Source organism: Scyliorhinus torazame, chromosome 10 (assembly GCF_047496885.1).
Source record: "Scyliorhinus torazame isolate Kashiwa2021f chromosome 10, sScyTor2.1, whole genome shotgun sequence".
Lineage (NCBI taxonomy): Eukaryota > Metazoa > Chordata > Chondrichthyes > Carcharhiniformes > Scyliorhinidae > Scyliorhinus > Scyliorhinus torazame.
The window spans coordinates 63,354,856-63,367,626 of NC_092716.1; the positions used below are offsets into that span (position 1 = coordinate 63,354,856).

The window sequence follows — 12,771 nt, forward strand, 5'->3', positions numbered from 1 at the left end:
CAGTTCCTTTGCCATTTCTGGCACCTTGCCTGTTTTTGAGCATGACTGATCCAGGCCAGGATCAATAACTGTATTAAGGTCCCCTCCCATGACCAGCTTGTCCGAGTCCAGGTACGGTATCTTCCCCAACATCCTCTTTATAAATTCCACGTCATCCCAATTTGGCGCATATAAATTAACCAGCACTACCTTCATCCCCTCCAGCTTACCACTAACCATAATATATCGACCCCCCACATCCAAAACTATTCTACCCACCTCAAATATCACCCGCTTATTAATCAAGATCGCAACCCCTCTAGTCTTTGTGTCCAGCCCCGAGTGGAAGACCTAACTGACCCAGCCTTTCCTCAATCTAACCTGGTGCACTACTCTAAGGTGCGTCTCCTGCAGCATTACCACGTCCGCCTTCAGTCCCCTTGGGTGCGCGAACACACGCGTCCTCTTAACCGGCGCATTTAACCCTCGAACATTCCAGGTGATCAACCTAGTTGGGGGGCAAAGTGCCCCCTGCCCTCTGCCGATCAGCCATCCACTTTCTTGGGCCCGCCTCCAGCCCATGCGCCGTGCCTCCTCCGACCCGCCCCCGGGCAGCCCCCGCCACCGACCTCCTCTTTGTCCCTCAACCAAAGTCCCTCCCTCGTCAGCAGAACAACTAGCCCCCCCCCCCCCCCCCCCCCGCCTAGCAACCACTCTAAAACCTAACCCATACAATAACCTAAACATATGCACACCCCACACTGCGCTTCCGTGAGCTAGCTCATCCAGTTAGCTTGGTGGCCCCTGTCACGGCACCAAAATGTCTCCCACCTATTGTTCCCTCACTCCCCTCCCCACCCGCTCATACAAACAAATTCCTTCATCTAACGATCCCCACACAATCACCCAGCTGAAAAGAAAAAACACCAAAACCCAAACAAGCACGCCTCCATCCCACAAAAGTGCACATCAAAGAAAAAGGCATTGCCAACATTCACCAAAAAGAAAAAAGCCCGAAAACGAATAAACTTCCCCCCCCCCCCCCCCCCCCACTTCTTAAACAGAACTCAAAAACAGAAGGGAAAAAATAATAAAAAAACAATATGAGCCAAACGTTGCATCAAAGTTCGAGAGTTCTCAGCCCAACACCAGTCCTTTTCTTTTCGCGAAGTCCAGCGCGTCTTCGGGCGACTCAAAATAATGATGCTGATCCTCATATGTGACCCAGAGACGAGCCGGATGCAGCAGCCCAAACTTCACCTGTTTCTTGAAGAAGATTGACTTAACTTGGTTGAAGCCTGCCCTTTTCCTAGCCACCTCCACACTCAGGTCCTGGTACACCCGCAGGATACTGTTGTCCCATTTACAGCTCTGCGTTCGCTTGGCCCACTGAAGAATACATTCCTTGTCCAGGAACCTGTGGAATCTCACCACCATTGCCCTCGGAGGTTCCCCCATTCGCGGCTTCCTCGCAAGCGCTCTGTACGCCCTGTCCACCTCCAAGGGTCAGGTGAATGTCCCCTCCCCCAGCAGCTTTTCAAACATACCTGCTATGTATGCCCCAGCATCAGCTCCCTCCGACCCCTCCGGGAGCCCTACAATTCTTATGTTCTGCCGGTGGGACCTATTCTCTAGGTCCTCCACCTTCTCCAGAAGCCTTTTCTGCTGGTCCCGCAGCATCCCCACCTCCAGCTCCACGGCAGTTTGATGCTCCTCCTGCTCAGCCAGCGCCTTCTCAACCTTCTGGATTGCCCGATCTTGGGCGTCCAATCTGTGCTCCACCCAATCAATCCACTCTTTAATCGGGTCCAGGCAGTCCCATTTCTGCTTGGCAAAGCCGTCCTGGATGACCTGCATCAACTGCTCCGTTGATCGCTGGGCCAACACACCAGGAGTCCAGTCCTCGGCCATGCTGTCTCCTGCTGCAGCTTCAGCACAGCTCTTGCCTATCTTTCTATTTCTGCCTTTTCATGCACTTCTGGTTCTTCCCTCCATACACCGATACGTGGAAACGGTGCCCAATTGCCTCAGCCTTCGACTTTACAACTTAAAACCGGAAAAAAGTCGGGGGAAAGGTCCAAAAGTCCGACCAGAGCGGGAACCACCAAATGTGCGACTTACTCCTTCATAGCCGCCACCGGAACACCGTCCTGGAGTCTTGATTGCGTCCACAGAACCACCTGTCTATTCCCCTTACGATTGAGTCCCCTATCACTATACCCCTGCCATTCTTCTTCCTGCCGTCCTGCACAGCAGAGCCAGCCACGGTGCCATGAACCTGACTGCTGCTGCTTTCCCCTGGTGAGCCATCTCCCCCAACAGTATCCAAATCAGTATATCTGTTTTGCAGGGAGATGACCGCAGGGGACACCTGCACTGCCTTCCTACCTTTGCTCTGCCTTTTGGTTACCCATTTTCTATCTCCCTCAGTAATTTTCATCTGCGGTGTGACCAACTCGCTAAAGGTGCTATCCACGACCTCCTCAGCATCGCGGAGGCTCCAAAGTGAGTCCATCCGCAGCTCCAGAGCCATCAAGCATCTAACAGGAGCTGCAGCTGGACACAGTTCTTGCACGTGAAGGAGCCAGGGTCAGTGGACGTGTCCCTGAGCTCCCACATTGCACACGAGGAGAATGACACAGGTCTGGGAAATCTAGCCTTGTCTTAAACCTTAGGTTAACTTATACAACTACAATGCCAGAAAACAACAACAAAAATAGACTAAGAAAAACTACTTACCAGTCACCACTACTTACCAGCATGTCCTCGCTTGGCCAATCCAATCACAGCCCTCCTGTGACGTCACTCTTCAGTTTCTCTCTGCTCCTTACTGAACTCGCCCGCTTTTAGATCTCCGGCTCCTCTCGCGCTTTTCAATCTCCGGCTCCTCGTTTTAAATTCCTGTCTCGCTTTTAAACCTCCGGCTTCTCTCTCGCTTTTAAATCTCCGGCTCCTCTCCCGTGCTTTTAAATCTCCGGCTCCTCTCCCGTGCTTTTAAATCTCCGGCTCCTCTCTCGCGCTTTTAAATCTCCGGCTCCTCTCTCGCGCTTTTAAATCACCGGCTCCTCTCTCGCGCTTTAAAATCACTGGCTCCTTTCCCACTCTCTTAAATCTCTGGCTCCTCTTGCGCTCTTTTAAATCTCCGGCTCCTCTCCCACTCTCTTAAATCTCCGACTCCTCTCCCGCACTTTTAAATCTCCGACTCCTCTCCCGTGCTTTTAAATCTCTGGCTCCTCTCTCGTGCTTTTAAATCTCCGGCTCCTCTCCCGCACTTTTAAATCTCCGGCTCCCCTCCTGTGCTTTTAAATCTCCGACTCCTCTCCCGCGCTTTTAAATCTCCGACTCCTCTCCCGTGCTTTTAAATCTCTGGCTCCTCTCTCGCGCTTTTAAATCTCCGGCTCCTCTCTCGCGCTTTTAAATCTCCGGCTCCTCTCTCGCGCTTTTAAATCTCCGGCTCCTCTCCTGCTCTTTTAAATCTCCGACTCCTCTCCCGTGCTTTTAAATCTCTGGCTCCTCTCTTGCGCTTTTAAATCTCCGGCTCCTCTCCCGCACTTTTAAATCTCCGGCTCCCCTCCTGTGCTTTTAAATCTCCGACTCCTCTCCCGCGCTTTTAAATCTCCGACTCCTCTCCCGTGCTTTTAAATCTCTGGCTCCTCTCTCTCGCTTTTAAATCTCCGGATCCTCTCTCACGCTTTTAAATCTCCGGCTCCTCTCTCGCGCTTTTAAATCTCCGGCTCCTCTCCTGCTCTTTTAAATCTCCGGCTCCTCTCTCGTGCTTTTAAATCTCTTGCGCCTCTCTCGCGCTCTTAAATCTCTGGCTCCTCTCCCGCTTTTAAATCAACGGCATCTCTCCCGCTTTTCATCGCACCCTGTGGGCATTGGATATTATTCCACAATTGGATAACACTTGCTAAAGAATGCTGATTGGAGGGCGGAACGTGGTGCAGTGGTTAGCACTGGGACTGCGGCGCTGAGGACCCGGGTTCGAATCCCGGCCCTGGGTTACTGTCTGTGTGGAGTTTGCACATTCTCCCCATGCCTGCGTGGGTTTCTCCCCCACAACCCAGAGATGTGCAGGTTAGGTTGATTGGCGACACTAAATTGCCCCTTAATTGGAAATAAATAATAATTGGGTATTCTAAATTTATAAAAATAAAAGAATGCTAATTGTGCTAGAACTACACTGGTTGGGCTTGTTGAATGGCTCACAACCTTTGTTATGGGCCAGGGTTTAGAGAACCCCAAAGTGTATCATGGAGTTCACTTGACCCACAACCTTTAATAGATTGTGGTATGGGGAGCACACGGCCCACTCTCCAGGTGCGGTACAGCAGAAATGGAAAAGTATTTTTTAAAGCAAAACAATGTTTATTCTATGAAATCAAGTTAACCTTTTTAAAACATACAGTGAACATCTTAGCAACCATTAATTCAAATACAACCCCCAAAGAATATAACACGAAGAAATCCTTAATAACTTCCCAAACAACATCCAGAAGACAAAAGAAACACCTTTTAACAGAAGCACATTAGGTTTACATTCACTACTGAGAACATTTATAATTCTGAATTCACCAAACGATCAAGAGATAGTCTTTTGATGGCAGAGAGAACAGCAGTACACCTGCTTGGACTGGCTTCAGCTCCAACACTGAAAACAAAACTAAAACACACCCTGCAGCAAACAGCCTAAAATGAAAGTAGAAAGCTGACAGACAGCCCAGCTCCACCCACACTCTGACATCACTGATAAACACCCATTTCTTAAAGGTACATTTCTTAAACACCCATTTCTTAAAGGTACTCTCACATGACACTTTGCTAGAAGCAACATATTTTCACACACAAGGTCATGTCCTTTTGCTGACAGAAGAAGCATGTCCATGCTAGAATTGAACCCAGATCTCTAGTGCTGTGAAGCAGCAGCGCTAACCACTGTACCACCGCGCCACCCTTGGATCATGATTAAATGTTTTGAGATTCCATTCACTGTTTCATATGTTCCTATGTTTCATTTTAAATTAGTAAATGATTCAGATATATCTTTTGGATTAAATTGTCTATCCATGCTTCAAAGCTCATCCCCAGGATAATTCTGATTTTAACTATTTGAAAATATTTTCTATCTGTTTTTGGGTGGTTTGAATCACTTCTCCCATCACAAAAGTGACCCCAAGTTCAGTTGGATAGAATGGGTGTAAAAGTTTGAGAAGAACTCATCGAAAACTCCACGTTCATGTTCTTTATGTTGACCAATAAGGTTTTCCTTTTGCAGGTTAAAGAAGATGCCTCAGTCTATGCCGGAGTTTGCTTTGACCAGGAATTACCTGGAACTAATGGTGGAACTGCCTTGGAATAAAAGCACAACAGGTAAGAAGCTACTCTCAGTAACCCAGAAGCAAAAAAAAGATGAACAAATGCTCATAGAACTGAAATAATTTATTTTGAGAGGACGAAGCACTGTAAGGATTCTATGATAATTAATTTCCAATACAAATAGTTGTTTGGCAGTACAGAACTTGACTACCGATGAAGAAAGAGATCACTTTCAAAGCTTTTCATCTTGCACTCAACAGTTAGTTCACAGGAAGTCCAAAGACGTGCAGGTTAGGTGGATTGGCCATGATAAATTGCCCTTAGTGACCAAAAAGGTTAGGAGGGTTATTGGGTTACTGGGATAGGGTGGAAGTGAGGGCTTAATGGGTCGGTGCAGACTCGATGGGCCGAATGGCCTCCTTCTGCACTGTTTGTTCTATGTTCTATAAATGCTTACGTAGTGAATATTACACATGCCTGTAGATTGCTAAAGAATGCTTTACGTCTGTGTTGCCTTTGTACAAACAATGACTGCTATTGTGCACAAATAATAATATAATATGAAACTACTGGCGGGAAATAGTAGATCACAAGGTGGTTGACCAATTCTTTTTAGTTATACTCAATTAACCATGTCACTTGAATTCTGATATCTTTGTTTTAATTGTTTTGAGATATCAGTAATACAATGTAAGGTTATTTTTGCCACTTTAAGAGGTGTGCACAAAGGCAGATGGTTGTGAAAATTTGGGCTATCAAATGGTGTGCTAGTTTACTAATCCACCTGGGGCCATTTTCCTATTGGTAAGTAGGGGGAAGCCAATTAAGAGTATTAAATGGCCAATTCACACCTGTTATCAGAGAGTGACTGGAATTTTTCATGGCTGAGGGCCTGGAATTTTTCATGACTGAGGGCCTCAAAATCATGTCCCAGTCATTGAGGGACATGTCCCAGATGTAGGTGGACATTGCCGAGGCACTGCGGAACATGGCCCAGACGTAGGTAGACATTGCTGAGGCACTGCGGAACATGGCCCAGATGTAGGTGGACATTGCCGAGGCACTGCGGAACATGGCCCAGACGTAGGTAGACTTTGCTGAGGTACTGCGGAACATGGCCCAGATGTAGGTGGACATTGCCGAAGCACTGCGGAGCATGGCCCAGACGTAGGTAGACATTGCCGAGGCATTCCAGAGCATGTCCCAGCTATTGTGGACCATCGCTAAAGGCGCCAGCACCATGGTGCAGACAATGGGGAGCCGCCATGACTGGCAGAGCCAGATGACTCTTGAGGCGTCTGGAGCTCACTTTAGCTGCCCTCCGTCCCATGGAGACCCCAGGGTCCTATAGGCACCATCTAGGAGGAGGGAGGCCTGGAGGCTGACCTGGTGCCTGCCACCAGGAAGACGATGGCGGTCACCACCTCATCCATATCCATCCCCCCACCACCGGCGCGTCTCGAGGACAGTGGGCAGAACAAGGTGGCACAGCAATACCAATGATACCGGTAAGTCTGCTGGGGCCCTTCGGCTCCAGGCCCTCCAGAGGACAATCATCAAAGGCCACAGGGTGCCAAATGCAGCAGGCCGCCTCCACCTCTGATGTGCATCCAGGGTCTGTAGCTGGGGGCAATGTAAGTTTCAAATGTTTACCATTAAACATATAACACCTGATACATTTGAAACCTCTGTCACATTATTCTCCACAGCGGGCCTGCCTGCAGCCCCTCCCCGGGCACAGTGGTCCAAGATTAAGAGCCCCCGATGCAGACACCGTTCAGAGGATGGTGTGAGTGCAGAGTCAACAACACCATCCATTTTTGTATCTGTAAGGAATTGGAGAAGGAGAGAGACTTGACAATCAGTTACGGCTTCCACCCCGGGACCCTGAAATCTCCCAAGCCTCCTACAACCTTGCGTGTCCCACCTCCTCTCAGTGCCATCCACCGTCCAACTGTGTCGGAAAACCTTGCTTTGCACAATCACCCTGGCCACAACAGGAGCCCCCAGACTCCAGACCTGTGTCGGGAAGATTAGGGAGGCTTTTGGTCGTGAAGATATCCCCAGTGCTGAAGCCCAGCTTGTGAGTGTTTGACTGTTGGCTGCTGCCTTTGTGGTGCTGTCACTTCCAGGGTTCAGGCAAAGTATCCAGGTCTTACCGTTTGATTGGATTGCTAGACAATAATACTCGTGTGAGACATGGCACGTGTACCCACGAGAATGTAATTAGAAGCTGTGAAGTGCTCACATAACTAACAATGCCAACTCCTTATTAGCAGTAGCCTTCAATTGTGCAGCCCCCCCCCCCACCCCAAGCACTGGCGCAGCATGCTGGAGATTGGAAATGGCTATTCACCTCCTCAGATCCACAGCAGCTATTGCCCCAGCTTCTCATTTTTTAATAAAGGAGTGCTAAACGATGCCTGCATGATAGCTCGCTGGGGAGCTGGTTAGTTCCCAGATGGCCGTTAGATTGGACTTGCATCTCGGTAATGTGATGGAGATTGATCTTAATTGGTGTCAATGATCTTTTCGCCACTTTTGGGCGAAATCTGGAACCCGCCACCGGGAGCGGGCCGATTAGATGGCGAATCGGTTGATTTGGGCCCGGCAAGGATCCCAATTTTCGCCTCTCTCGTTATTTAACCGGTGGGCCCAGATCCACGCCGGGTGCAACGTGGCCGTTAAATCGCACCCAATATCGTGCATTCCATTTTCCATCATTTTGACCCTGCACTCTGGCTATAATCTGGCTAGGGTTACAAGGATTTGGGAATTGTGATGCATGTAGCATTGTTTTGCCTTAAAAAAGACTTGTTAATGGAAACTGATGAAGAGGAACGCACCCAAAGGTGTGAATGCTTTTATTAACCTGATATCGCTGTCTGTTCTTGGAGACCATCCTTGGTTCTTGGGCAGCAGTGTTTGAAACTCTGGAAGCATTCTTTTAAAAGTAGGAGCCATTCGAACTGGATCACAAGTGCCAATATTTCCTCATCCCCTGGGCATTGGATTATAGGAACCTGTGTAGGCCATTCGGCCCCTCAAGCCTGTTCCCGTTATTCAACTAGATCATGGCTAATCTTCAACCACAATGCCATTTTTCCACACCATCCCCATATCCCTTGATACTTTTAATTTCCAGATATCTGTTGATCTCTGACTTGAACATACTCACGGACTGGGAGTCCACACACCTCTGGTTTGGAGAATTCATCAACCTGTGAGTGAAGAAATTCCTCCGCATCTCTGTCCTCTTATTCTGAGACTGTGTACGCTGGTTCTAGACTCGCCATCATCCAGGGGAAATATCCTTCATGCATCTACCCTGTTGAGTCCTTTAAAAATGTTTATGCTTCAATGAGATCACTTCTCATTCTTCTAAATTCTAGAGAATACAGAGTCTCCCCAGTCTCTCTTCATCAGAGAATCCTACCATCCCAGGAGTCAGCCTGGTGAAGATCCCTCTATGGCAAGTATACCCTCCTTTGGTAAGGGGACCAAAACTAGACACCATACTCTGGTGTGGCCTCAGCACTTTCTTCGTCATCTCTCAGTCTCAACTCATGCTTCTCATTTGCGCTCCAAATAGTGCCTCTCCAGTTCATTTTTATTTAACGTCCCTGGGAACCCACTGGATGTTTCTGGGTCTGTGTTGGGAAGAAAAGGTGAATGATGGCCTGTGTGATAACATGGTGGTTTGTTTGGAAGCAAAGAAGCCTTATAATCTTTTTCCTCTTACACTATATCATGCTGTGTCACATCTAGGAGCAGAAGGAGAGTGGCTAGGATGTGTTTTCTAGTGGGGAGAATTTACATGGGTTTCAGTATATGGAGTTACATGAAGCTTTTGTTTATTTTGCTGATATATAATGCAGAGAAATAAAATTACAATAGAAGGAAGAGAAGTGAAGTGCCATACTAACTGTAGTGATCTCTATGTGCTAATACATGTTTAGTTAATGTGAAGTCAGTACAGACAGATGATCACTAACAGGAGCTATGTAAGGAGTTTCCCGCTCTTTCTTTGCTGTGTGTGTGTAGGACAGCTAGAGTGAAGACGTGACCAGATCAGAGTGCTGTGTATTATCATAATTGTTAGTTTAATCCAATCTGAGTTATTTGTTTTACTAGTCGATGTATTAAAGTGAAAGAACTCACGAGCATATAATTTTGTTACTCAATAAATAATTTGTCATCGTCTGGATGGTTTTGACTGCTTATCATGAGAATTCAATACAACTCGGCAAGACAAATGAGCAATATTTATATTACAATTCTGTAATATAACATGGTACCAGGTAAAAAGAAGCTTTAAGAACAACTGGTAATAAGATTAGGAAAGAAAATGAAAAGTTCCGATACTGACTGTTCCACTGAGAATATCCTCGCAGCAAATGGATCCTCAACAGCAAATCGACTCGATGGACCACCTGCAGGCGCCAAGACAGCTGAAGACTACCGGTAACGACTCCAGCAAACTCCTCTGCACATTCAACATGCCTTATGGAAGGTACTACTTTAATAGAATGCCCTTCGGGATCATATCTGCCTCAGAGATTTTTCATCGAATTATGGAGCAAATGACTGAAAACATAGATGGTGTTCAACTCTATGTGGATGACATCATTAAATGGTCTACCACTGAGGAAGAGCATATTGCTAAGCTAAGGAAAGTATTCAAACGTGTACATCAGTATGGTTTAAAATTAAACCAGTCTAAATGCACATTTACTCCCTCGTCGTTAAAGTTTCTAGGTGATACCATCTCAGCCATGGTATCAGACCGGATGAAGAAAAGATAGAAGCAATAAAGAAAATACAGCAACCAAATGACACGAAAGCTGTACTAAGGTTTCTTGGTTTTGTAAATTTCCTCGGGAAATTCATCTCCAACTTATCCTCAAGAACTGTTGCTCTACGAAACCTGATTCAGAAAAACACTGATTTTGAGTGGACTCCACGTCATAATGCAGAATGACTGGACCTCAAACAACAATCAATACAAGCTCCAAGCTTAAATAGCCCACAAAAATCTCGACAGATGCAAGTCAAAATGGCTTAGGTGCAGTCTTACTCCAGCAAGACGATCAGACCTATTGGATACCCATTGCATACGCATCAAGAGCCATGAAGCGGTTTGCTTCTTTTTATTTATTACAGTGGTTAGCACTGTTGCTTCTCAGCACCAGGGTCCCGGGTTCAATTCACACTTGAGTCACTGTCTGTGTGGAGTCTGCACGTTCTCCCCGTGTCTGCGTGGGTTTCCTTTGGGTGCTCCGGTTTCTTCCCTCAAGTCCCGAAAGACGTGCTTGTTAGGTGAATTGGTGTTCTGAATTCTTCCTCTGTGTACCCGAACAGGCGCCGGAGTGTGGCAACTAGGGGACTTTCACAGTAACTTCATTGCAGTGTTACTGTAAGCCTACTTGTGACAATAATAAAGATTATTATTATTTTGACCTGTTGTTTCTTTTCTTCAGCCAGTTTGAGTATTTTCCTTTTCTGACTTGGGCTCTTCCCATACATTTCACCATTTATACAATCTTATTCTTCTTTTGCCTTTGTCTCACTGACTAATCTTTTATACTAACAGTTGTCTACTTACTGATTAAACATGTTAAAAGTGAATTGAAAGGCTTAAGTTTGCATAAATTCTCTCATAAAAATCATTTACGATTATGTTTCCCATTAAACCACCTTGGGGGATTTGTTTTAAATACATGGAGGACAAGTGCTGCTTCTTGTAGTTGGAAACTTATTAAAAACATTTGATATATTCATACACAATTTACACACTAGCTTGATGTTATTACATTCACGTAGTTGGAATGTACAGCTACAGCTGTTTAATTGTTGATGGGTAACGAGAGTGACATGAAATTATTTATAGTGGAAATCAATGTGTAATGCATTGAAAAGCTGCTGTTAGTTGTTGCTCTGCTTTATACTATTTATAGGTGATAATCCATTAATAATTCTCATTGCCTGATTCACTATCTGCATTTTACTGGCTTTAGAAGAAAATTGACCATAATGTATATTTGAAAAGTACAAATTTGTATGTTTTGTGTAAATGCACATTCTTGTCGAATGAAGTTGCTTTGGTAATGTTCCTAATGGTTCAGTGCAGTTAATTGCTTTGTACTCTGTGATTGGGAAGTTACAGTTCTTCAATACGATCCCTTTGCAAACAGTCCTGTTGTGATCATCTACTCATCAGATTTAACGTAGATTCGGACGTCTTTCACAGGGCTAAATCGCTGGCCTTGAAAGTAGACCAAGGCAGGCCAACAGCACGGTTCGATTCCCGTAACAGCCTCCCCGAACAGGCGCTGGAATGTGGCGACTAGGGGCTTTTCACAGTAACTTCATTTGAAGCCTACTTGTGACAATAAGCGATTTTTTGCATTTTTTCATTCTCTGCAATATGTTAAATGCTACTGCATTGATCACCGTGTCAGGCCTTAAGAAACAAGTAACATTATTTACCAGAAAGAATAGGAAACATAAGGGTGGATTCTCCATTGCCCGCCGCTGGTGGAAGGGTTCCCGATCTGGCGGAGAATTGAGCTACAGCCAAATTCGGCATGTTCCGACGCTCCGGTCACTGCTATCGGCGGCAGCGATATACACACCTTGCACCAGCGGCATCAAGCAAATGGGTGATTTGCAACTATTTGCATCCGATTAATGATCTGAAAACCTAAATCTCCGCCCCACCTTGATGCCCCAGGCCTCTCAGCTGGGATTCATACGGGCATGACGATAGCACAGTGGTTAGCACTGTTGCTTCACAGCTCCAGGGACCCGGGTTCGATTCCTGACTTGGGTCATTGTCTGTGCAGAGTCTGCACGTTCTTCCCTTGTCTGCGTGGGTTTCCTCTGGGTGCTCCGGTTTCCTCCCACAAATCCCGAAAGACGGCTTGTTAGGTGAATTGGGCATTCTGAATTCTCCCTCAATGTACCGGAACAGGCTCCGGAGTGTGGTAACTGGGGAATTTTCACATTAACGTCACTGCAGCAGTAATGTAAGCCTCCTTGTGATACATATAAAGATTATTATTATTATGAATTGGTGCTGGTATTTTCGAACATGTCCCTGACGCGGTATTCCCCGCGTTGGGTAAACGCGGTCAATAAATAAGGATGGTGCCCTCCAAAGTCCATTGGAAGGTCCCCCTCTCCCCGTTAAAAATGTAAACGTTGCCTCCCTGCCCAACTGCATCTCCCCATCAGAGTTCCCCATCTCCCATCAGAGTCCCTATCCTCCTCAGAGTGCCTCACCTGTTCACAGTGTGGCCCCCTGGTTCAGAGTGCCATCGTGCCGCCCCAGCCCTCCGGTTCAGACTGCTGGTGTTGCTGCTCCCCCTCCCCGTTCAAGAGAGGTGGCGTAGTAATTGCCCCCCCCCCCCCCCCCCCCCCCCCCCCAGGGGAGGTCAAAGCGCTTGGCTGTATTTGATGTGGTGAGGAGCTGAC

General features: G+C 46.7%; 1 protein-coding gene across 1 annotated transcript in view; it reads left to right on the plus strand.

Annotated features, from left to right (window-relative positions):
• The window catches only part of lonp2 (lon peptidase 2, peroxisomal), a 260,350-nt gene that overhangs the window by 58,372 nt on the left and 189,207 nt on the right, over positions 1 to 12,771 (plus strand). The window contains exon 6 of the mRNA XM_072518204.1: positions 5,255 to 5,349. Within this exon, the coding sequence (XP_072374305.1) occupies positions 5,255 to 5,349 (95 nt within the window). The remainder of the gene's footprint in view (positions 1 to 5,254; positions 5,350 to 12,771) is intronic.